The sequence below is a fragment of the Saccopteryx bilineata genome, chromosome 1 (assembly GCF_036850765.1).
Source record: "Saccopteryx bilineata isolate mSacBil1 chromosome 1, mSacBil1_pri_phased_curated, whole genome shotgun sequence".
Lineage (NCBI taxonomy): Eukaryota > Metazoa > Chordata > Mammalia > Chiroptera > Emballonuridae > Saccopteryx > Saccopteryx bilineata.
In genome coordinates this window covers 130,572,641-130,597,495 of record NC_089490.1, presented here as the reverse complement: position 1 = coordinate 130,597,495, position 24,855 = coordinate 130,572,641, and the positions used below count along the sequence as shown (strand labels likewise).

Sequence of the window (24,855 nt, the reverse complement as noted above, 5' to 3'; positions counted from 1 at the left end):
GGCCGCCTGTGTCCCCCTCGGCCACCGCCTGCGGGCGCCATCCCCATGCTCCCTCCTTGGTCGACGGCGGGGCCTGGACCCCGGCCCGCGCTGAGGCCGGGACGCGCGCAGAGAGGGCGGGGCTCGCGCGGCCCCGGCCGGGGGTGTCGGGTGTCACCCCTTCGCGCACCTCGGCCGGGGGGCGGGGAACGAACCACTGAGATGCCGAGACCTCCGCTGTCCTAGAGCGGAGCAGGAAGTGTCCCAGGGGAGGGAGCCGGAGGGTCCGGCCTTTCCTCTCCTCCGCGTCCGGCGGGCTCCGGGGCGGCCAAGCTTGAGCGGCCCGCCAACGGGAACGCGCTGCGGCGGTTAGTGCGGCCGGGCTCCTGGGGCCCAAGCGGCGCCCTCGCCTGCCTCCCCGGGCTCCGAGCCCCGGCCTCCCGCTCCCAACACTCGCTGCCCCGCGCCCCCCCGGCCGCGCGCGTCCCCATCCCGCAGCCGATGCGCAGCGGATCTGCGGGCGGGGGAGAAGGCAGCGCTCATATTGTTTTCCAGGCGCCCGCATTGGTTCCTGCTGTTCCCCTCCCACGCGGAGCCGTGGCTTTCTGGATGAGCAGAACACGGGGCTTGGCTGGACAGGGACGGAGTCGGGTCCTGTGGAGAGCCCGCCTCGGGAAGGACGCCGGGGTCTGGCCGGGAATGATGAGAAGCGGCTGCGGAAACGAACCCGCAGCGAGAGCGGTTTGAGCAGCTGGACGCTGGGAAGGAGCTCCGGGCTGCGAGGTGCGAGCCCGGCTGGCCGCGCGGGGGGTGGGGGTACGTGTTTGTGCGCGCGCGCGGGGGTGGGGCGAGGAGCGAGCGGCCCGGTGCGAGGGAAAAATCGCCCTTTCCCTGGCCTGCTGTGCCCCCCCTTTTCTTTCAGCAGATCCCGCGCCGCCCCCCTCCCCCCGGGCTGCTGTAAGCCCAGCCCAGCCCCGCCCCGCCCCGCGGGGTACTCCCGGAGCCAGGGTCGTTCATTCATCAAGCATCTCTCCTGAGCCTCCTACCTCCAGGTGCCTGGTGACAAAGAGGAACGCTGCTGTCTGGTTAGGGCTGGTTCTCTACGGACACTGAGGGCTGAGGGTGGGGCCTGGGTCCAGTAAGTTGGGGCAGACCCCGAGGAACCCCGAGGCCCTGGCAGTGTGGTGGCTGAGCTCAGGGACTTTGGGACGGTGGGGCCGAACCTAGATTCAAGGATTGCAGGAGCTGGCACTGAAGGAAGGCAGCCGTCGTAGGGGCAGTCTGCACGGTGCCCAGCCAGACTCTTCAAGTCTGTTTTCCGTTGAAAAGCCAAGTGGTCCAGACACCTGAGTTTTTCTGACTTGCTCTTCCGTGGCTTTGTGGATCTCTGGTCTTCCTATGAAATAGGAAGGAGGCCTACATTCTGCATGGGGCCCTTGGGGCAGCTGAGCTGTTGGAGGAGAGGGTTAAGCTGGAGCATCTCATACAGTCCGCGTGTGGAGATCCAGTGACTGTGCCCAGTGGTCTCAGAGGCCTGAGGGAGGGGGAGGGACTTTGTCTGGGTCTCAGTCTGTGAGTAGTGGCTGTTACTCATGTTGCCCTGTGTGTATTCAGTGGTGAGGTGGAGAAGCCCTGATCCCTACTGTGCACATGGGAAGCTGTGTCTTCAGCACCCCTTGCCTCTGCCTCTGTCCTGCCTGAGAGGGGCTCTTTTGTATGTGAAAGTGCCTTCATCGTGGTTTGAAGATGACAAGGGTAGAGAAAGCTGGTAGAAGCAAGGTTGAAGGTCAAGGCATCTTTAAGTATATGCTAAAGCTCACTAGTCAGGGAGCAAGTTTTTTTTTTTTAATTTTTTAAAAAATTTATTTATTTTAGAGAGGAGAGGGAGAGAGATAGAGAAGAGAGACAGAGAGAGAGAAGGGGGGAGGAGCTGGAAGCATCAACTCCCATATGTGCCTTGACCAGGCAAGCCAGGGTTTCAAACCGGCGACCTCAGCATTTCCAGATCGACGCTTTATCCCACTGCGCCACCACAGGTCAGGCGCAAGTTTTTTTTTTTAGCAAGTCAGGGAGGTGACTTGCTAAAAAATTTGAAAATGCAGGTGTTTTTAAATACATGGCATTGCTATTCTCCAGGAATCTCACAGTGTGAGATTGTCACTTTTGACTGTCCCATTTCTTGTTTCAGTCTCTTCCCAGCCATGTGTTTCCCCTCTGTCCCCGAGTGCAGACTCCACAGGGCAGGGCCAGTTCTGACTGTCGGTCTAGCAGGTCCAGTACCAACAGTCAGCCCTGGCCACCAACAGAATGGATTTCCCTTTCTGGAAACACCTTCATGGCTCTTCCCTGTACATCTGTCTTTGTCTTTCCAACCATCTTGTAAAGGTCTCAAGGGCAAGGACGGTGACTGGTTCGGAAGCCCCAAAATAGCAGTCTGCTTGGCTTGGCCCTCTTGGGTCCTCTCCCAGAGCATCTGGCCACCGAAGGTACCAGAGTCTTCATTTCTCCTATCTCTTGTATGTAGCCCTGTCAGTGTCATGGAATGCTTGGAATGTCTTTGTCATTGAAAGGCCACCACTTTTCTGAACCCTGACTCCTTGTCTTGTTTATCTGGTTGACCAGTTAGGAGGGTCATGTACTGATGCTGTGGGGGGTGGTAGTTCCCTTTCTTCCTCTGTGTAAGGACCGGCCACACTGACACTTCTCACATGCCCCAGGGCTTCTTCCAAGGGCTGGTCTCTGGGCCTTGTCACTTTCCCCATCACCACCCCCAAAATCACCTGCAGGAGACCAGAGCATTGAAGCCAGTGATTTCTGTTTGGAAATAGGGTCGTCTTCTGCTGCTGACCCCCATCAAATCCCATCATGCCCACAGCCCTGTGCCCCCGAGTCTTGGCTCCGAAGGAAAGTGAGGCGCCCAGGAAAATGAGGAGCCCACCAGGAGAGAGCCCTGGCCCTCAGGGCGAGCTTCCCAGCCCTGAGTCCTCCCGACGCCTCTTCCGCCGATTCCGTTACCAGGAGGCAGCGGGCCCCCGTGAGGCCCTGCAGCGCCTCTGGGACTTGTGCCGGGGCTGGCTGCGGCCTGAACGGCATAGCAAGGAGCAGATCCTGGAGCTGCTGGTGCTGGAGCAGTTTCTAGCCATCCTGCCCCACGAGATCCAGGGCTGGGTGCGTGCCCAGGAGCCCGAGAGCGGAGAGCAGGCTGTGGCTGCTGTGGAGGCACTGGAACGGGAGCCGGGAAGACCCTGGCAGTGGGTAAGCGGAGCAGCTGCTCGGGACTGGCTGGAGGTTGGGAAGAGAGGGGTAAGAGTGGGCTGGGCAGCAATGAGCCACGAACTGGCAGATGAGGAATTCAGTCGTGGGTTCCGCACGACTGTTGGTTTCTCAGTAAAGCAGGTTGCATTTCCTAAAGGCTCTAATTTGGGGATAAGTCTTCCCCTTTTACAGCCTTCTCCATGGCCTAAGCCAGTGGTCAGCAAACGCATTAGTCAACAGAGCCAAATATCAACAGTACAACGATTGGAATTTCTTTTGAGAGCCAAATTTTTTAAACTTAAACTATATAGGTAGGTACATTCCTTATCGAGGTAGTACCGCACGTGGTATTTAGTGGAAGAGCCATACTCAAGGGGCCAAAGAGCCTCATGTGGCTTGCGAGCCGCAGTTTGCCGGCCAGGGGCCTAGGCTAAGCCTGTAGTAGTCGGCTATGGAGGTGATGATCAGTAGGCCAAGGGAGGGAACTCACATTGCTACTGGCCTTTGCTAGCTAGGGACCTCTGCACAAGTCCTGAAAAGCTCTCTCTGGGATTTCAGCTCAAACACTGTGAGGACCCTGTGGTGATTGACGATGGGGATGGCCCTCCAGACCAGGAACAGGAGCTGCTGCCAGCAGATCCCCAGAGCCACCTTGCAAAAAGCCAGGAACCCCAGCCAGTGGCCCAGTCCCCAGACCTCGGGCTTCCCAGCAGGCTGCCAGGCCAGCTCATCGGGGACCCAGGTAGGGAGCCTGGAAGTGTTGGGGAGGGGCCTTTATACCCCACCGCATGGTTTGGTGGAGGCTCTAGACCTCAGTACTTCTCTTTTGTCCCCTGACCATCCATTAACTACTTTCAAGGCCTTGGTTTCTCCCTGGACTGATTGAATCAGAATCTCTTGAGACTATTGTTCGTTTCATGGTGCCCTGTTTACCCAGAGGGACCTCAGCTGGACAGGAGTGTCTTTGAGGCTGCTCTGTGTGGGCACAGTGTTGGGTTCTGTGACTTTGGGGGTAGCTGGGCACTGTTGCTGTCCCAGTGTAACCTGTGTCAGGAGCCAGACATGACCGTGTTCACTTGTCTCTCCAAACCTTTCTTTTCCGGCCAACCACCCACGATCTCAGGCTTGTTCATGTTGCTGCAGTGAAATACAGAAATACTCTCCGGGGACCAGGTTGGTGTCCAGGGATTAGGGCTTGAATGTCACCTAGATGTGTCTGAATGTCTGTACAAAATGTGCTGGTGGCCACGAGCAGGTGGTTTTAACACCAGGCACCCTTGACTTTCAGTCTTACTATAACTTGGGGCCATGCCTCTAATCTCTGCAAACCTCAGTGTCTTGGTCTTTCCAAAGGAGATAATCATTGCCCTTATTGGGTTTCTTGAGAACTAAAGAATTATATCCCTAAAATACTGAGTAGAGGACCTGAGCGAGCCATGATTTTTTTTAGTTGAAGTAATCCTTATGGGCAGTTGCATTGCTCTCAGGTTGAATGAGTGACCTCTATGGTATGAGGGACTCTTCAGGCAGCTTGCCACATTGATCTGTAGATAGCAGAGGGAAGAAGAGGCCAGGAGAGTGTTCTTGATATTCACAGCTGTTGTTCTTGGCATTGTAATAAGTTTTTCAATTGAAAAAAAATTTTTTGGCCTTGGCCGGTTGGCTCAGTGGTAGAGCGTCGGCCTGGCGTGCAGGAGTCCTGGGTTCGATTCCCGGTCAGGGCACACAGGAGAAGCGCCCATCTGTTTCTCCACCCCTCTCCCTCTCCTTCTTCTCTGTCTCTCTCTTCCCCTCCTGCAGCCAGGGCTCCATTGGAGCAAAGTTGGCCTGGGCGCTGAGGATGGCTCCATGGCCTCTGCCTCAGGCGCTAGAATGGCTCTGGTTGCAACAGAGTAATGCCCCGGATGGGCAGAGCATTGCCCCCTGGTGGGCATGCGGGGTGGATCCCAGTTGGGCGCATGTGGGAGTCTGACTGCCTCCTCGTTTCCAACTTCAGAAAAATACAAAAAAAAAATAATTTTTTTAAAATTTCTTTATGGGTGGAACTATATTGACTTCCATATAAATTGAACTCTTCAGCCTTTCCTTGGTTAAAAGTTGTTGTTTGTTTTCTAGAAATGTCAAAGTCTCACAGACAGCAGACATTTCTTTTCTTCCACTACTGGAGGCTGGAAGTCTGAGATCTAGGTGTCACAGGGCTGGTTCCTTCTGAGACCTCTCTCTTTGGCATGTGAATGGCCATTGTCTTCCTTTGTCCTCATGTGGTTGTTCTGTGTGTGTCTGCATCTTAATCTCTTCTCATAAAAAAATCAGTCATATTGGGTTAAGGCCTATCCTAAAGATCTTATGTTAACTTAATTACCTCTTGAAAGACCCCCCATCTCCAAATATAGCCACATTTTGATGACTGGGGGATTGAGACTTCAATGTGAATTTGGTGGGGGACACAGTTCAGCCTGTAATGACGTGTATAAGGAAAGCACCATTAGCCCAAATAAACACTACATGTGCAGGCACCTGGGGTATGCAGGTTGTGGGTGGCAATAATGTCCTCAGGACTTCTTGGGGAAATTTGGAGCTAAGCCAATTACCACTGATGGGCTTCAGCTTGAAAGGCTCAGCTTCTCCATTTTCCATGCACAGTAATAAATGAACAAAGTAGACATGATGAGTTAGTTACTATGAGGACCCTAAATGCTCATGTGATTTATCATTGGAATGAGTCTCCAGTGAAGGCCGTATAGTTCCTAAATCTGAAAGTCTTCCCCAAAAGCTAGATCCTGTTTAGAGACTGAAAGCTTTCCACAGTGACTTATAGAAGTGTCCATATACTCCAGTCCCCCTGGATAGGCAGGGGGGGCTGTCGTTCATTCCCCAGAGGTGGCAGATGAGAGTGCAGAATGAGCCTGACCTGTGGTGGCGCAGTGGATAAAGCGTTGACCTGGAAATGCTGAGGTCGCCAGTTCGAAACCCTGGGCTTGCCTGGTCAAGGCACATATGGGAGTTGATGCTTCCTGCTCCTCCCCCCTTCTCTCTCTCTCTCTCTCCTTTCTAAAATGAATAAATAAAATTAAAATAAAATTAAAAAAAAAAAAAGAGAGTGCAGAATGAAGTCACCTCTCGCATTCACACCCACCCCGCTTGAGCTTCCCCAGTAGGGTGAGGAGGATGCCTCGCTTGGGTTACCCCCAAAGTCACTGCTGGCTAAGCTGTCTCCTGTGCTAGACCCTCGTTCTAAATAGTACATCTGTCCCTACTGCATCCTGGGTCTGAAAGGTGAGGGACACTGCCTTCTGTTAGCTTTGACACCAGCTTAACGTGTGGTCTGGAGTCAGCCTTCAGGAGACCAAGAGACGATGGTGCAGCTTCCCAAGTCTTATTCTAGGAAATGAGCACCTTTTGAAACGCAGCTTGTTTTCACATGCTGCATCTTGGGCCAGGTATGTGGCTCAGTGTTTCCGGAAGCCTGAGCAAGGTGTAGTTGCCAGTCAGGGAAAGAAGTCCTGTTGGAATAGCAACCCCTGTGCCCAGGCCCTGAGCTCAGGTTGAATGAGGTGGTCCCAGTGCTTAACTCTGCACTTTCTGGGTTGGTGGTGCGGGTGCTGTGGCTGGTGTGTGTCCTTGTGTGTCCTGTGGCGCCTAACAGTGACACAGTCTTTCTATGGAATTCACAGTTACAAGCTAACAGGTGGGTTCCTTTATATGACCCTGAACCCCACAGCTGTCTTCATTGCTGGCAGCTCTTACTGATACCTTGACTCGGAACTCTAACCTTTATTTTCCCATATTTCAGATCATGAAGTTGAGGTCCCTGCACCTGTGGGCAGTTGCATCGCAACTTGGCAGCAGGACAGACCCAGCCAGGCATTCCCTGTTTAAGTCCCCATTGTTGAGTCTGAAAGCAAACTAACAAAAATCTTGTGGTTTGCCTAAAGCATTTTATGTGTGTTACCTAGTAATCTCCCAATGCAGGTAAAAGATATCCAGGTTATGAGATGCCCTTTTCTCCTCTCTTTCAGTTCCACAAGATGGGACCCTCCTTGAGGAAGAGAGCTTGAGGGATGCACCGCAGGTGACCGCCCTCCAGCTGCCCTTGGTGAGTGACTTCTGCAAGAGCCATGAAAACCCTGCTTTGCCTCTGTCACTCACAGGGCGGCTTTTCCAGGACCCTAGCCAGCTGGCTGTCTGCCACACAGACTATTTGACCCTAGCCCAGAAGAAGTAATAGGATGGACATGAGTCCTGCCCCACAGTCCAGGCTGCTCGCTGGGCTGGGTGTGTGTCACCTTCGGGAGCCTGTGCAGACCCTGGAGTCCCCATCTGTCTTCCTCTTGGCATCTTGTGCCCTCTCCAGTGAGAAACAGTGCCATCGCAGAGGGTGTTCGGGAATTTCCACATGAGGCTTACTTTCTCTGGTGTCCTCCCCAGGTGGGAGTTGTCCTCGTTCCTCACCTCTTTCCATGCCAGTTTCTGCCTGGGGCTGTGGTTTCTAACCATATCCCCTTCGTTTTTCTTCCCAGCACTTTGCACTGTCTGGCATGAAACTTAGTTATTACAAGGATGAGGTTCCATAAAGGTCATGGGTCCCATTGGGACTGGTTTTCGGCTGATGAAGACAACCTGAAGGACAATAGACAACAGTTTTTTCTCTTCACAGTGTATTTCCCAGGAATTTAACCAGGGAAGGGGGGCCGGCTCAGGGTTGGAAAGAATCTGTCGGATCCATGGGATGGGGTCTGTTCCTTTGGAGCTGCACACAGCATGCATTCCAGCATCTGTTGTGCACTGTTGTAGCTGTTGAGCAGAACTACCCCATGGAGGTAAAACTGTTTCTTATCAAAAACTGATGCCTTTGACCATTATGACTTAACAAGGGGAATGCTCTTAGCTTAGCAACTGTTGAGGTTGGGTGTTCATCTCTGAATCTCAGTCCCTGTAGATGCCACAGTGAGCAGAAGATAGAAATTTTGATAAGTCCGTGCTGTTTATCACGCCAGTGAAGATCGTTTCTGCCCAGTGCACTCAAAGGCACCACCTCGAAGGTCTTATTGTGTAGGGTTTTTTCTTTACTTTTATTCTTTAATTTTTACTTTTAATTGTAAAATACATATAACAGAATTTACACCCCAGTTATATTTAATGTACATTTTTTAGTTTGTTTAAATGTTCAGTAATCTTATTTATTTACTTTTATTTTTAGTGAGAGAGACACAGACAGGAAGAGGAGAAATGAGAAATATGAGAAGTATCAACTCGTATTTGTGGCACTCTGGTTGTTCATTAGTTGCTTCTCATACATGCCTTGACCCGGGGGGGGGGGTGCTCCAGCCGAGCCAGTGACCTTGGGCTTCAAGCCAATAACTATGGGGTCATGTCTATGATCCCACACTCAAGGTGGTGAGCCAGCACTCAAGCCAGCAACCTCAGGGTTTTGAACCTGGGTCTTCAGCATCCCAGGTTGATGCTCTAACCACTGCACTACCATCTGGTAGTGTTCAGTAATCTTAAGTATATTCCCATTGTTGTGCAGCCAATCTCCAGATTTGTTCATCTTCCAAACTGAAGCTTCTCCCCCATTCAGTAATAATTCCCCACTCCCCATAATCCGGCCTTGTCGCCCTCTATCCCACCCACTCTTGAGAGTGCACGTGAGTGGAACCAGACAGCATTTTTCCTTTCGTGTCTGGCTTATGTCCCTCAGCATAATGTCCACAATGTACATCCATGACGTGGCAGGTGGCAGGTGGCAGGATTTTCCTCCTTGCTTTAATGCTACTCTGTGGTGTGTGTACAACCCGTTGTATGTACTCATTGACTCTCTGATGGGCACTTGGGTTGCTTCCACCTTCTGGCTCCAGTAAATAATGCTGCTATGAACATGGTGTGTGTGAAGTGGTTTGTTTGTTTTTTAATTGTTTAGGTAACTGTAGATTCACCTGCAGTTGTAAGAAATAACAGATCCATTATACTCTTTACACAGAATGGCCATGTCCTGTAGGTACAGTGTCACAGCCAGCATGCTGATGTTCATACACATAGGACACAGCATGCTTGCTTTCAGAAGGATTCTTCCTGATGCTCTTACATCTCTCCCCACCCTCATGGTCTCTAGTAATCACTGGTATGTTCTTCATCTCATAGTGGTGGTGTTTCAAGAACATTAACTAGGCGAGTTCATACAGCGTGTCCCATCTGGGGATAGACTGTTTTCAGTCAGTATAATTCTGTGGAGCTTCACCCAGTGTTTTGCATGTGTGAGGAGTCCGTTCAGTTTTCACTGCTGAGGAAGACCCCACAGTATGGATGTTCCAGTCTGTTGAACCATTCTCTTGCTGAAGGAGGTCTGGACTGTTTTCAGTTTGGGGCATTTTGCATTAATGCCGCTTTAAACATTGTGTACAGGTTTTTGTGTGAACGTCAGTCTTCATTTTCTCTCGAGACACATGAATTGTTGGGTTGTCTGATATCTTTTTCCATAGTGACCATACCACTTTACATTCTTCACATCCTTGCCGGCATTTGATGTTGTCTGTTTTTTTAATTTGTTTTATTTCATTAATCTTTTTTTCTTATAGCCATTTTCAGGGACCTTCATGACTTTAATGTCCTAAAGGCTCGTAACATGGCTTTGCTATTGCCAGCTTTCTCTAAGTTTCTGCAGAAACACATTCAGATAAGCAGACGCTGGCTGGCTTTCCCTGTTTTTATATGTTATAGCCATTCTGAAAGATGCACAGTGATATCTCCTTAGGGTTTAAATTTGCATTCTTTAGTTGGACATCTTCATGTGCTTCTCTGCCAGTTCTGTATCCTCTCTCTGAGACGTCTCTTCATAACTCTTCCCACGTTTCTAAGTGAGCCATTTTGCCTTTTTCACTGTTGATTTTAGAGAGCTCTTTATACAGCCTACATACTGTCCTGTGTTGGATGTATGTTCTACAACTATTTCCTCTCATCCCATCCCTTGCACAGGGTCTTGAGCAGAGCAAAAGTTTTTAATGTGGATTAAGTCCAATTGGTTGATTTTTTTCCTTCTAAGCATTATGCTTTTGGTATTAAGTCTAAAGAGTCTTTGCCTAGTTTTATATCCCAAAGATTTTTCTCTTATGTTTTTTCTTTGAGTTATACAGTGTACACTGAGGTCTAGGAATACATTTTAGTTCACAATCTGATCCTTCTGCTTTTAAATCCATAATCTATCATTTTTGTATAAAGTGGAATTAGATCACAATTCTTCTTCCTCTTTTTTTTCCCCCCCCTAATGGATGTCCAGTTGCTTTGGCACTATTGGCTGAAAAGCTTAGTTTCCACTAAATTGCTTTTGCTCTGTTGTCAGAAATCAGTTGAGTATATCTGTGGGTGTCTTTCTTGGGTTTTCTGTTTTGTTTTGTCTTTTTTCCATTGATGTATTTGTCTTTCCACCAATAGTACACATTTCTATATGTCAGTCTTAAAATTTGGTAGATCAGTTCCTCCTGTTTTATTCTTTTTCTAAATTATTGTATTTATCTATTTTAGTCTCTTGGCCTTTCAATGTACATTTTAGAATAATCTTGTCTGTGTAATCAAGTTCCACTGAAATTTTTTTTATATATAACTTTTTCTTTTTTTTTTTTTTTTTTAGAGATACAGAGAGAGGGGTAGATAGGGACAGACAGACAGGAATGGAGAAAGATGAGAGGTATCAATCATCATTTTTCGTTGTGACACCTTAGTTGTTCATTGATTGCTTTCTCTTATGTGCCTTGACCATGGGCCTTCAGCAGACCGAGTGACCCCTTGCTTAAGCCAGCGATCTTGGGTTCAAGCTGGTGAGCTTTGCCCAAACCAGATGAGCCCATGCTCAAGCTGGCGACCTCGAGGTCTTGAACCTGGGTCCTCCGCATCCTAGTCTGACGCTCTATCCACTGCGCCACCGCCTGGTCAGGCTCCACTGAAATTTTGATAGTAATTTTGTTAAACCTGCATGTCAGTTTGGGGAACACTGACATTTTTACCACTTGAGCTATGGTCTGGGAAGGGATGTGCCTCTCCATTCCCTGACATGATTTCTTTCATCACCATCTTGTGATTCTCAGCATACAAGTCCTGTCAATGTTTGTTTAGATCTACACCTAAGTACTTCATTTTTTTAGCAATTGCAAATAGTATTGTTTTTTATTTTGATGACAATATACTCATTTCTAGTATAACAACAACAGTTTTGTATGTTTATTTTGTATTCTGTGACCTTGCTGGATTCATATATCAATTGAATGAGGGTTTCATGTGTGCGTGCACATTTGTTTGTTTTTAAATAGAGTCCTGGATTTTCTATGTAGACAATTATGTCATCTACAAGTAAGGGCAGTTTTGTTTCTTTCTAGCTTGTATGTCTTTATTTATTTATTTATTTAGCCTTACTCCATTGGCTAGCGCCTCTGTTACGTTATTGAAAAGCAGTGGTGAACGGAGCTATCCTTGCCTTATGCCCAATCTTACCGGAAAGCGTTCATCTTTCACCATTAAATATGCTGTTAGCTGAAAGTTTCTGTATTCTTTTTATCAAGTTGAGGAAGTTCCTCAATTTTTTTTTTCTGAGAGCTTTTATTGTGTATAGACGTGTTGAGTTCTGTCACAGCTTTTTCTGCTTCAGTTGGTAACAAACGTGAATTTTCTTTTCTTTTTTAATCTTTTATTCATTTTAGAAAGGAGAGAAAGAGAGAGAGAGAGAGAAAAGGGGAGGAGCAAGAAGCATCAACTCCCATATGTGCCTTGACCAGGCAAAGCCCAGGGTACGTTATATTAGGCTGTTAATATGGTGGATTATGTTGATTGATTTTTCTTTTCTTTTTTAAGCTTGAACTAGGGCCCTGGCCGGTTTGCTCAGTAGATAGAGCATTTGCCCGGCATATGGACATCCTCGGTTTGATTCCCACTCAGGGCACACAGGAGAAGTGACCATCTATCTGCTCCTCTCTCTCCCTATTCCTCTCCCTCTCCCCATTCTCTCTTTCTTCCCCTCCCACAGCCAATGACTCAGTTGGTTTGAGGGGCTGAGGATAGCTCAGTTGGTTTGAGCATTGCCCCTAAGCAGAGGTTGCCTGGTAGATCCCAGTCAGCGTGCATGCTGGAGTCTGTCTCACTATCTCCTCTCTTCTCCCTTAAAAAAAAAAAGATTGACTCATCCTTGCATCTGCTGGAGTAAACCTCTTCTTGTTATGATGTAAAATCTCTTTATATATTGCTGAGTTTTGTTTGCTATTATTTTGTTATTCGTATCTGTTCAGGAGAGATGTCAGTCTGTAGTTTTCTTTACTCTTTGTCTAGCGTTGGTCTCAGACTAATAGTAGCTTCATAAGACAAATTTGAGACTGTTCCCTTCTCTATATTCTAAAAGAGATTGTGCAGAATTGGCGTTAATTCTTTAAACATTTGGTATACTTCTGTAGTGAAACCATATGACTCAGGAGACCTAGAGGGGGTGTACTAAAAGTGGTATTTTAACTACAGGTTCAACATTCTTAATGGTTATGGGGCTATTCTTACTATCTGCTTCATAGTGGATGAGCTGTAGTGGTTTGTGCTTTTCAAGCATCCGCTATTTTTATCCTAAGTTGTCCATTTTATATGTATAGAGTTATCTGTGGTATTCCTTCATCATCCAGTTACCCTCAGGGTCTGTGATATCACTACTTTATCTCTGATATAATATTGAAAATATATCCTCTCTTTTCTTTGTTAAACTTCCTAGAGGTTTCCATTTTATTTCTATTCCCAAAGATAACTTGCTCATTATTTCATTCTTGCTTTCTCTTTACTGTTTTTGTGTTTCTATTTTATTGATTTTCATCTCGTCTTTATTATCTTTATTCTGCGTGCTTTGGGTTTATTTTACTATTCCCTTTCTAGGTCCCTGAGGTGGAAGTTTAAGTTACTGATTTGGGACTTTCCCTCTTTTTTTAGGGGGGGGAGCAGAGACAGAGAGAGGGACAGATAAAGACAGACAGGAAGGGAGAGAGATAAGCATCAATTCTTCGTAGGGGCATCTTAGTTTGTTGATTGCTTTCTCATATGTGCGGGGTAGGGTGGGTATGGGGGGGCTACAGCAGAGCAAGCGTCCCCTTGCTCAAGCCAGCGACCTTGGGGTCATGTCTATGATCCCACGCTCAAGCCAGTAACCCCGCACTCAAGCCAGTGACAACACGCTAAAGCCAGGGATGAGCCTGTGCTCAAGCTGGTGACCTCAGGGGTTTTGAACCTGGGTTCTCTGCATCCCAGTTCGATGCTCTGTCCACTGCACCACTGCCTGGTCAGATGGGACTTTCTCTCTTATGAAAGCATTCCTAATGCAGGCATTGTAGCCTTATAAATGTTCCTCTTAGCACTGCTTTACTTATCCCACAAATCATAATACAATGCATCTTTATTTTCATTCATTTTAATATATTTTATATTTCCCATGAATCTTCTTCTTTGGCCCAAGGATTATTTAGATGTGTGTACTTTAATTTCCAAGGCTTACAGATTTTCCTGTTAGCTTTCTATCATTTATTTCTAGTTTGATTCCATTTTGATCAGAGAAACACTGTATTATGCCAATTCTTTCAGATTTGTTAGGGGGTTTCTCCTCTCTTTCTGGAACCTCGGTAGCCCAGTGTGTGGTCTGTCTTATGTGTTCTGTTGGTATTTGAAAGGGACATACAATTCGTTCTTGTTGGGTGCTCCGTAAATATTGATTAGAGCTTATCGGTTGGTGAAGCCATTGAGTTCTTCTCTACTGGTTGTTCTTCCCATGTTTGAGAGAGTTATGTTGATGTCTCCAGCTATAGTGACTCATCTGTTTCTCTCGTCTCAGATCTATAGTTTCTGTCTATGCAGCTCCTGTTCAGTGCATTTGCATAGAATTGTTGTTCACATATTGACTTGCATATTTAAGAATGCCTTCTTGGGGGGGCATTTATTATTATTAATGTCCCTCTCATAATTTTCTTTGTGTCAAAATCTACCTTTTCTGGCACCAATACAGCTATTTCTTTTCTTTTTGATTAATGATTGCATAGTACCCTCCATATGTTTGCTCCTAGCCGGCCTACATCATTGTATTTGAAGTGAGTTTTGTTTAAATATGTAGCAGACACAGGCAGAAGTCACTTTACTGTGTTTTGCAAATAGTGTTCTCATTAACATCTTTCCACCAGCAAAAACATTATTACTCACTGAGGGTTTAAATGATGGTTTGCATTTTATAGCAACAGAGTTTTTAAAAATGGAATTATGTACATTGTTTTTTAGACAGTGCTGTTACATACTTACTAGACTGCAGTATAGTGTAAACATAGCTTTTGCATGCACTAGGAAACCAGGAAGTTTGTGTGACTCGCTTCCTTGCAATGTTTGCTTAAACACAGCAGTCTGAACCCGAACCTTCAGTATCTTCGAAGTCTTCCTGTAGTTGAGTCATGCTTTTTTTTTAAAAAAAAAAATTATTTATTTATTTGAGAGAGAGAAACACTGAGTTGTTTTTTCACTTATCTATGCCTGTATTGGTTGATTCTTTTATGTACCTTGCCCAGAGATCAAACCCAAAATCTCAGCTCATAGTATCAGGAGGATACTCCAAGCAACTGGGTCACCCAGTCAAGGCTGAGTCATACTTTTTAATCCGTTGCCCGTTGTTGTATTTTAACTGATATATTTATACCATTTGTATTTTAACATCATTATTGACATGTTAGGGCTTAAGCCTGTCTTCCCCCCCACCCCCACCCTGTTCTGTTCCTTCTGTTTTCTTGGTCTTGCCTTCCTGTGGGTTACTTGAACACTTTTAGAATTCCATTTTTCTTTACCTAGTGTATTGCTGAATGTATTTCTTCATATTGTTAAAAAATATTCAATGATACATATTTAAAGATGATACTGATTATTCAGGACATTGTGGTACGTGTAGGACCCCCACAGTGGGTTTTTATATAGTAGGGGAAAGAGATTGGGCTCAACTCCAAACATAGCAGGGGGAAGAGAGAATTTGTAGCCAAGGAGCAGGGTTGGGGTTAGGGGTCAGTGGATGGGAAATTACTAAGAGGAAACATCAGGGATAAAGGGGACTTTTGGGTATTCTGAGATCCAATTTCTGCTGGGAAGGGGTTTCCCCTATGTCCACAAAAATTCTCAAAGACAGCATAGATCCCACATCTAAGAGTATAGTCCTATAAGACTGCACTGTGACCTCACCCACTTCACTCACCAGTCACAAGCTCAGGCTCGTCACCTATGCTTCTGACGCACTGGCTATAAAATCAGAGGTTCCTGCAACCCCTTCTTTGGGTTTGATTAATTTGCTAAAGTGGCTCACAGAACCCAGAGGAACATTCTACTCACTAGGTCACCAGCCAGATGGAAGAGATGCCCAGGGCAAGGTATGTGCATAGGGAAAGGGGCTTCCATGTTCTCTGAACCCACCATGCTCCCTGCAGCTCCACATGTCCACCAACTGGGAAGCTCTCTGAACCCTGTTCTTCTGAGTGTTTATGGAGGCATTATTACATTGTGATTGATTAAATCATTGATGTTAGCTATCAATTCAACCTCCAGCCTCTCCTCCCTCTCTGGAGGTTGAGGGAGGGTGTGGGACTGATCATTTCAAACCTCTAGTCACTGGTTGGTTACCCTGGCAAACACTCCCATCCTTAGGTAGGGTTCAAAGTCACCTCCTTAACATATATATAAAGACACCTTCGTCTTTGTCACTCTCATCACTTAGGAAGTTTCAAAGGCTTTAGGAGCTCTGCCAAAAGAGGGGGGAACAGCCTGACCAGGCGGTGGCGCAGTGGATAGAGCGTCAGACTGGGATGCAGAGGACCCAGGTTCAAGACCCCGAGATCGCCAGCTTGAGTGCGGGCTCATCTGGTTTGAGCAAAAGCCCACCAGCTTGGACCCAAGGTCACTGGCTCGAGCAAGGGGTTACTCAGTCTGCTCTAGCCCCATGGTCAAGGCACATATGAGAAAGCAACCAATGAACAACTAAGGTGTGGCAACACGCAATGAAAAACTAATGATTGATGCTTCTCATCTCTCTGTTCCTGTCTGTCTGTCCCTATCTATCCCTCTCTCTGACTCTCTCTGTGTCTCCGAAAAAAAAAAAAAAAAGGGGGGAACATCAAATATGTATGTATTATAAATCGTTGCGTCAGAGCAGGGGTTCTGGCTAAACTGAACTAACAGGATTCTTGCTGAGGACAGACCAGGGTTATCAGATGTCATCTGGAGGCAGTGCAGGGTGAGGAACCTGCTCAGATATCCAGGATGATGAGGGTGAAGGGTGGACTTTTACAAGGAAGTGTGCAGATGGGCCCTGGAGTAGGTTCAGAAGCCCTGACGCAAGTTTGTCAACCAAAGAATTTGTGTCAGTTTAGCATTTTTAGAGATTACTCTGTATATGGCCAGGTGCCTCCATTGTGGCCATTCACATGCAGGTTCTCATTAGATTCGGACAGTCGGTAATGAAACAATGGAGCCAAAAACTGGTGGGCCATTAGCTTTAATCCTAGCTTGCATCCGGCAGGCAAGAAATACACACAGAGAGAAGACACTTCCCTTTCCATTCAGGGCTCCCAAAGCCACTGACTTATCCGAGTTTCCTAGAATCAAAGGTTTCTAGCTCACCAGCCTTATTCACCTCTGTTTCCCATCTCCTTCTCTCTGCACAAACTGTACAAACTGGCTTTTCCTTCAGCACTCCGCCATCTTGGCTGCCTCTCCTCTCCTCCACGTGGCCTCTCTCTGCTCTCCTCTCTAATGCTTATCTCAGGAACCAAGAGAGCAAGCTCCCGGTCTGCCCCACTTTATAGTGTAGAAATCAAAACCTTTAATCCAATATACAAATAGGGAAATCTCTAATATAAAGTCACTTTTCTGAGGCATAATGGGATTCCTTATGAGAGTGCACCACCCCACATCATGTAGCGGTCAATGGTGTGGGCAAAAGCTGTTTTAAAACTAAGCCTTAGGCTATAATGACTTTGCCAGCTTACAGCCTGTCTCCCACACACAATGCAAACTATAAGTGAGCAAACATATATATTATATTTATAAACTTATTTGACCAACACTCTGGTATTATATTGTATGTGTATAACTTCTCACACCCTTAACTTCACATTGCCCTTCCCCTTTTCTAACAAATTAATTTAAATAGTTCCTTTAACACATTTAAAAGCACATCCCAGAGTTGCAAGTTTTTCTTTAACTATCAAGCCTTATTTAGAAAACTTAGAAGGAATAGGAAGGCCTGTTACACTTACCATGTGTCGGCTCACCATCTTTTCCTTTCCTGTGTTCTGCATTTCCTTCTTTTGTTCTGAGGGGGAGGTAGAAATTTTCTTTGCCCTTCTAAGTTTTTTCAGCTACTAATTAAATCTACATGAGAAAGATTAACAACAGGAAATAGCCAAAGTTAATATGTACGATATCCACACACAAACCTCACATGTGTGGGTGGTTCCAGACAGAAAGGTGACATGAGGTAGGTGTGGCATTCTGGGATGTGGTAGAAGTCTGATGCCTGGGGCTGTGGGGGGAGATGCGTCACCGCAGGGTGAGCAGAAAGGCAGGTGTTCAGTAATTAGAAGTTTGCCTGCCCATGAAGAGCTCAAAAATAGTTATTGCCGGTGATTATTCTTATTACGGGCAAGGCCCCAATTTAAATTCTTCAAGGAAGAGGTGTCTCCTGAGCCTGCCGGGCCTCAAATACCTTCAGCTCAAAGCCAGCCTCAGGGCCTGTTTTGACCCTTCCAGCCTGTGGTTCCTTGTTTCTTTTCTGTTCATATGTCCTTTTGCCATTCTTTTATGGTAAGTGTGCTGTGGGCATCATCTGAGGATGTCTTGATCCCTCTTCATTCTTGAGGACTTTTCACCACAGGTGGTACTGGTGGCTCTGGCCTCCTCTCAGCACTGGGGAATATGGACCCTTCCTTCGTCCTCCATGGCTTCTGACCAGAGATGGGCTGTCGTCTGAATTTCCTTTTTTACTCTAGGGAATATAGCATTTTTTCCTCTGGTGAGTTTTAAGGGTTTTTTTCTTCACGTTTCCTTTGTTTTCTGAAATTTATTGTGATGCCTCTTGGCATGAATTTCTTTGGGTTGCTGATTTGGGGTTTTCTTTGCTGTTTGAATCTGGCTTTGTGTCTCGTTCTGAATCAGGAAAGTCTTGGACCATTTTCCCTTCAGATACTTTTTTCAGCACACCTGCTCTTTCTTTCCAGAGTTCTTATTACACGAATTTTACTTTCTTTTTTTCTTTCTTTCTTTTTTTTTTTTTTTTCTGTATTTTTCCGAAGTGAGAAGCTGGGGGGAGGCAGACAGACTCCCGCATGCGCCCGACCAGGATCCACCCGGCCCGCCCACCAGGGGGTGATGCTCTGCCTATCTGGGGCCTTGCTCCACTGCAACTCAAGCCATTCTAGTGCCTGAAGAGAGGCCATGAAGCCATCCTCAGTGCCTGTGTCAACTTTGCTCCAGTGGAGCCTTGGCTGCGGAAGGGGAAGAGAGAAAGAGAGAAAGGAGAGGGGGAAGGGTAGAGAAGCCAATGGGCACTTCTCCTGTGTGCCCTGACCAGAAATTGAACCCGGGACTTCCACACGCCTGGCTGATGCTCTACCACAGAGCCAACCGGCCAGGGCCAGATTTTACTTCTTATTACGGTTGCAACATTTTTGTTGAGAAATCAGTTGACAGTCTTATAGGAGCTCCCTTGTAGGTAACTAACTGCTTTTCTCTTCCTGCTTTTAAGATTCTCTCTTTGTCCTTAACCTTGTGCATTTTAATTTTGGAGTGCTTGGTGTGAGCTTCTTTGGGTTCATCTTTTTTGGGACTCTCTGTGCCTCCTGAACTTGTAGTTCTGTTTTCTTCATTGGTTAGGAAAGTTTTTCATGATTCATTTTTCAGATAGGGTTTTTTTTTTTGTTTTTGTTTTTTACAGGGACAAAGAGTCAAAGAGAGGGATAGATAGGGACAGACAGGAACAGAGAGAAATGAGAAGCATCAATCATTAGTATTTCGTTGCAACATCTTAGTTGTTCATTGATTGCTTTCTCATATGTGCCTTGACCGCGGGCCTTCAGCAGATAGAGTAACCCCTTGCTCGAGGCAGCGACCTTGGGTCCAAGCTGGTGAGCTTTTTTTTTTTTTTTTTTTTTTTTTTTTTGCTCAAGCCAGATGAGCCTGCGCTCAAGCTGGCGACCTCGGGATCTCGAACCTGGGTCCTTCTGCATCTCAGTCCGACGCTCTATCAACTGCACCACCGCCTAGTCGGGTCAAGATAGGTTTTTAATTCTGTTTTCACTCTTTTCTCCTTCCAGCACCTTCATGATGATACACTTGAAGTTGCCCCAGAGCCTCCTTAAACTATTCTAATTTTTTTTGGATTCTTTTTTTCTTTTTGCTGTTCTGATTGGGTGTCTTTTTTGTTTTGTTTTTTTGTATTTTTTGTTTTGGAAACGGGGAGAGACAGTCAGACAGACTCCCACATGCGCCCGACCGGGATCCACCTGACACGCTCACCAGGGGGCGATGCTCTGCCCATCTGGGGCGTCGCTCTGTTGCAACCAGAGCCACTCTAGCACCTGGGGCAGAGGCCATGGAGCCATCCCCAGTGCCTGGGTCATCTTTGCTCCAGTGGAGCCTTGGCTGCGGGAGGGGAAGAGAGAGACAGAGAGGAAGGAGAGGGGGAGGGGTGGAGAAGCAGATGGGCGCCTCTCCTGTGTGCCCTGGCCGGGAATCGAACCCGGGACTTCTGCACGCCAGGCCGACACTCTACCACTGAACCAACCGGCCAGGGCTGTCTTTTTTGTTTTGTCTTGTTTTTTACTTATCTTTCAAATCACTGATTTGATTCTCAACTTCATCTACTCTACTGTTGATTCCCTGTAATGGAGTCTTCATTTCAGTTAGTGTGTCCTTCCCTTCTGACTTGTTCTTTTTCATGCTGTTGAAGTTCTTAATGAGTTCGTTGAGCATCATCATATCCAGTGTTTTGAACTCTCTATCTAGTAGATTGCTTGTCTCCATTTTGTTCAGTTCTTTTTCTGGAGTTTTGTTCTGTTCTTGCATTTGGAACATGTTTCTTTTCTCATTTTGGCAGCCTCCCTGTGTTTGTGTCTATGCATTAGGTAGAGCTCCTGCATCTTCTTGGCTTGGTAAAGTGGCCTAGGTATTCTGTAGGGTCGAGTAGCACAACCTCCCTATTGACCTGAGCAGGGCACATGAGGTGTATCTCACCCCTATAGGGGCTGTGTGCACCCTCTTTTGGTAGTTGAGCCTTGATTGTGGTTGGCACATCAGTTGGAGAGATTTACCCCCAGGCTAATTGGCTGCAAAGACTGGCTATGACCACCAGCCTCCGACCATCACATGGAGAATCAGCTGTGCTTGGGCTGACCTACAGAGCAAGACTTACTTCAGCAGGGCTCTGGTGCCCACTGATCCTACCCCTTGAGTGTGCCACTTGTGGAGGTGTTTGGTTGGTGGTGTTTTGAAGTGGTCTGAAGCTGTTCACTGGGTGTGCTGGCTCGGGGGGTCTTCCAGGAGGTGCAGGTCAAGGTCAGCTACCACCTGTGTTCTGCCCTGGGGCCACCTGGCATGAGCTACAAAGCAATCTGCAGAATGCTGCTACCTGTGCTGGGCTTGGAGGTACCTAGGAAAAGCCTAGCTGTGAACCAAGGCTGGCTGCTGCTAGTTCTAAGCCTGGAGCTGCTTAGAGGTGCAGTGCATGCCAAGGCCAGATGCTGCTGGTTTGAGAAATTTTAGGGAAATTTGAAATATGAGCCAAACAGGCCATTCAAATGGAAAAGCCACTGGAATCAGTTTAGGTGGAGCAGGGTCTCAGGGAATCACCAGGGCAGAGCTGACAGTGTTAACCAGATTAATAGAGACTCAGATATGTTGCTCACCTGCAGTGTCCTCTGTTGGGGGAGGGCTCATAAAAGAAACAATGGTGGCCCTTGCCGGTTGGCTCAGTGGTAGAGCGTTGGCCTGGCGTGCGGGGGACCCGGGTTCGATTCCCAGCCAGGGTACGTAGGAGAAGCGCCCATTTGCTTCTCCACCCCCCCCCTCCTTCCTCTCTGTCTCTCTCTTCCCCTCCCGCAGCCAAGGCTCCATGGGAGCAAAGATGGCCCGGGTGCTGGGGATGGTTCCTTGGCCTCTGCCCCAGGCGCTAGAGTGGCTCTGGTCGCGGCAGAGCCACGCCCCGGAGGGGCAGAGCATCGCCCCCTGGTGGGCGTGCCAGGTGGATCCCGGTAGGGCGCATGCGGGAGTCTGTCTGACTGCCTCTCCCCGTTTCCAGCTTCAGAAAAATACAAAAAAAAAAAAAAAAAAAAAAAAAGAAAAGAAACAATGGTCTCTGTCAGCATTTCTGTCTGGGAGAAAGCTGCCCCTCCAGCTTGTCCTTATACAAGATAATTCAATTCTTCCCTATATGTCTTTGGTGCCTTTCAAGCTGCTGCCTCAGCACTAGAGCTCAGGGAGTGGTTCTGAGTAAGTCCATGCAAGAGCCCTTTAAGAGGAATGCCTGGGACTCTAGCAGCCCTCTGTTTTTCCTCAGCCTCTGTTGGTTGTCCCCTGCCAGAAGTTATGGGGACTTCTCTTCCTGGCTTTGGAACCCTGAGTTAGGTGCCTGGTGTGGGGCTGTGACCCCTTGTTTCTCAGAGGGAACCTTTGCAGCCAAGATATCCCTTCTGATTTTTACATGTCACAGGTGGGCTTGCAACCAGCCATCTCATTTCACCACCCTCCTACCAGTCTCATGTGGCTTCTTTAAATCCTTGGTTGTAGGACTTCCATTCAGCTAGATTTCATGCGGTTCTGACTTACTATGGTTCTGTAGTTTCATTGTAGTTTTGATATGGTTGTGGGATGTATTACCTTCACTTTCTTCCCCATAACCCTAAATTATTTCTAGATTTAGATTTAAAGTGAGAGATGTGAGACTCTGCTGTACAGTTACCAGTAGGATTCATCTCACTATTGTTGTGTCTCAGGGAACAGGGAGGCCTGAGGAGAGGGAGAGAGATGGGGCAGTCAGAGCTCACAACCCTTATTGGTTACATTCGCCTTCTGATACAGGCATGGGCATGGCACCCCAAACAGTTACAGTAGCAACATCGGCTGGTTCCCCAAACAGTAACAGTAGCAACATCAGGTGGTACCCCGAACAGTTAACAGTAGCAACATCAAAGATCACTGGTCACAGATCACCATAACAAACATAATCATGAAAATGTTTAAAATATTATGAGTTTCCAAAATGTAGCATAGAGGTGCACAGTGCAGGGTCTGTGCCCCTGGGGTTTCATTCTGTTCTTTTCTCTCCTGTCTTCTTGGCTGAGACTATTTCTTTTCTTTTTAATGTTGATTTTATTGATTTAGACAGACAGGAATATCCATCTGTTCCAGAATGTGCCCTGACTGGGGATCGAACTGGCAACCTCCACATTTTGGGACAATGCACCAACGAAGCTATCCAGCCAGGGCTTTCCTGAGACTGTTTCTTTCTCTATGGAGGCTTTTTTGCTTGTTTTTAGTGTGTTTGTAATTGATCAGTAGATTCACTGTCCTTGTTCTGGGAGTTCCTATCAGTGGAGTCCTGCAGTATGTCATGTTCCTCTGCCCAGTGATTTAAGCACCATTCACATGTGTGTTTCAGTCGTTTGTTGCTTTTCATTGCTGAATGGTATTCCATTGTACAACTGTGTCACAGCTAGTTTATCCATTGACCAACCAACTATTGATAAAATATTTCGGTAACTTTCATTTTTGTCTCTTATGAGTGAAGCTTCTATGAACATTCATATGCAAGTCTTTTTGTGGATGAATGTTTTCATTTGAGATAATTGCCTGGGGTTGAGATTTTCACAGGGTCAGTGATTAATGATACGAGAAATGGCTGTTTCCTGTAGTGCACTACCACTTACACTTCTGCCACAGTAATGGGGGTCCAGTTGTCTCGTGTCTTCACCATCCTTTGGTTTAAAAAACCCCACTTATTTTAACCATAAAAGAGATATCTGATTGTGGTTTAATTTATATCCCCTATTGACTAGTGAAGTTGACTATCTTTTCATCTGTTGTGGATCTTTTATGCATCATTTATGAAATGTTCAAATATTTCCCTATTTATTGGCTCACTTGTCTTACTGTGTTTTAAGAGCTTTTAAAAATATATGTATTCTGGATAGAAGTTCTTTGTCAGATGTGTGTATTGGGAATATTTTCTTTCATTCTATGGCTTGCCTTTTCACTGTTTTAATAATGTGTTTTGGGCCCTGGCCAGTTTGCCCAGCAGTAGAGCATCAGCCAGGCGTGTGGAAGTCTTGGGTTTGATTCCCCGGCAGGGCACACGGGAAAAGTACCCATCTGCTTCTTCACCCCCCACCTTTTTTTCTCCTCCCACAGCCATGGCTCAAATGAGCAAGTTGGCCCTGGGTGCTAAGGATGGCCTTGCCTTAGGCACTAAAATAACTCAGTTGCTGAGAAGCGGAGCAGCGGCCCCACATGGGCAGAACATCAGCCCCATATGGGGGTTGTCAGATGGATGCCTGTTGGGGCTCATGCAGGAGTCTGTCTCTCCGCCTTCCTGCCTCTCACTTGATAAAATAATAATAATAATAATGTTTTGAAGATTGAACGTCTTTTTTTTTTCCTATGAGAGAAAAGGACAGACAGGGACAGATAGACAGGAAGGGAGATCGAGGGGAAGCATCAACTTGTAGTTGTGGCACCTTAATTGCTCATTGATTGGTTTCTCATATGCATCTTAACCAGGGCACTCCAGCTGAGCCAGTGACCCCTTGCTCAAGCCAGAGACCTTGGACTCAAGCCAGAAACCTTGGACTTCAAGCCAGTGACCTTTGGGCTCAAGCCATGGGGTGATGTCTATGACCCTGCACTCAAGCTGGTGACCTCAGTTTTGAACCTGAGTCCTCAGCATCCCAGGCCAATGCTCTATGTACTGCACCACTGCCTGGTCAGTCTAAAAATTATGTACAGTGGTACCTTAAGATACGAATTTAATTCGTTCTGTAACCGAGCTTGTAAGTCAGTCAACTCATATATCAAACTGCTGATACTGGACCCGTGCGCCCAATGCGCCAACTAGCAGCAGCTTCCCGAATCACAACTTGATCTCGGAATTTTGCTCGGATCTCGAACAAAAATATGGACCGAGTTGCAGCTCGTATCTTTAAAAAAAGAAAAAAAAATTCATATATTGGTCTGTTCGTATCTCAAGGTACCACTCTATTTTTTAAAAGCTGGAGGAGAGCCTAACCAGGTGGTGGTGTAACCATAGAGCATTGACCTGGAATGCTGATGTCCCTGGTCAGAAACCCTGAAGTCACCAGCACGGAATTATCAACATGATCCCAAGGTCACTGGCTTAAGCAGGGGGTCACTGGCTCAGATTGGGCACCCCAGTCAAGGTACGTATGAGAAAGCAATCAATGAACAACTAAAGTGACACAACTACAAATTGATGCTTTTCATCTTTCCCTTCCTGTCTCTCTCTCTCTCTCAAAATCAATAAAAAAATAAAATAAAAGAAGAAACTACTTTGGAATTTAAATTTGGATGTTTTCCTGGACTGGCTAT

At 46.8% G+C, this 24,855-nt stretch overlaps 1 protein-coding gene and 1 non-coding gene across 3 annotated transcripts in view; one reads left to right on the top strand and one right to left on the bottom strand.

The window, feature by feature from the left end:
• The first annotated feature begins 625 nt into the window (after nucleotides 1-625).
• The window catches only part of ZNF496 (zinc finger protein 496), a 37,456-nt gene continuing 13,226 nt past the window's right edge, over nucleotides 626-24,855 (top strand). The window contains exons 1-5 of one of the 2 annotated variants that reach the window (XM_066266491.1): nucleotides 626-762; nucleotides 2,365-2,465; nucleotides 2,855-3,234; nucleotides 3,793-3,976; nucleotides 7,254-7,330. In XM_066266491.1, the coding sequence (XP_066122588.1) occupies nucleotides 2,905-3,234; nucleotides 3,793-3,976; nucleotides 7,254-7,330 (591 nt within the window). In that variant the 5' untranslated portion in view covers nucleotides 626-762; nucleotides 2,365-2,465; nucleotides 2,855-2,904. Of the gene's footprint in view, nucleotides 763-2,364; nucleotides 2,466-2,807; nucleotides 3,235-3,792; nucleotides 3,977-7,253; nucleotides 7,331-24,855 lie in introns of both variants that reach the window. The other variant, XM_066266487.1, reaches the window with a different exon arrangement.
• LOC136321271 (small nucleolar RNA SNORA33) lies at nucleotides 9,802-9,929 on the bottom strand. Its single transcript, XR_010728541.1, has one exon. It is a non-coding gene; the product is annotated as a small nucleolar RNA SNORA33 (small nucleolar RNA).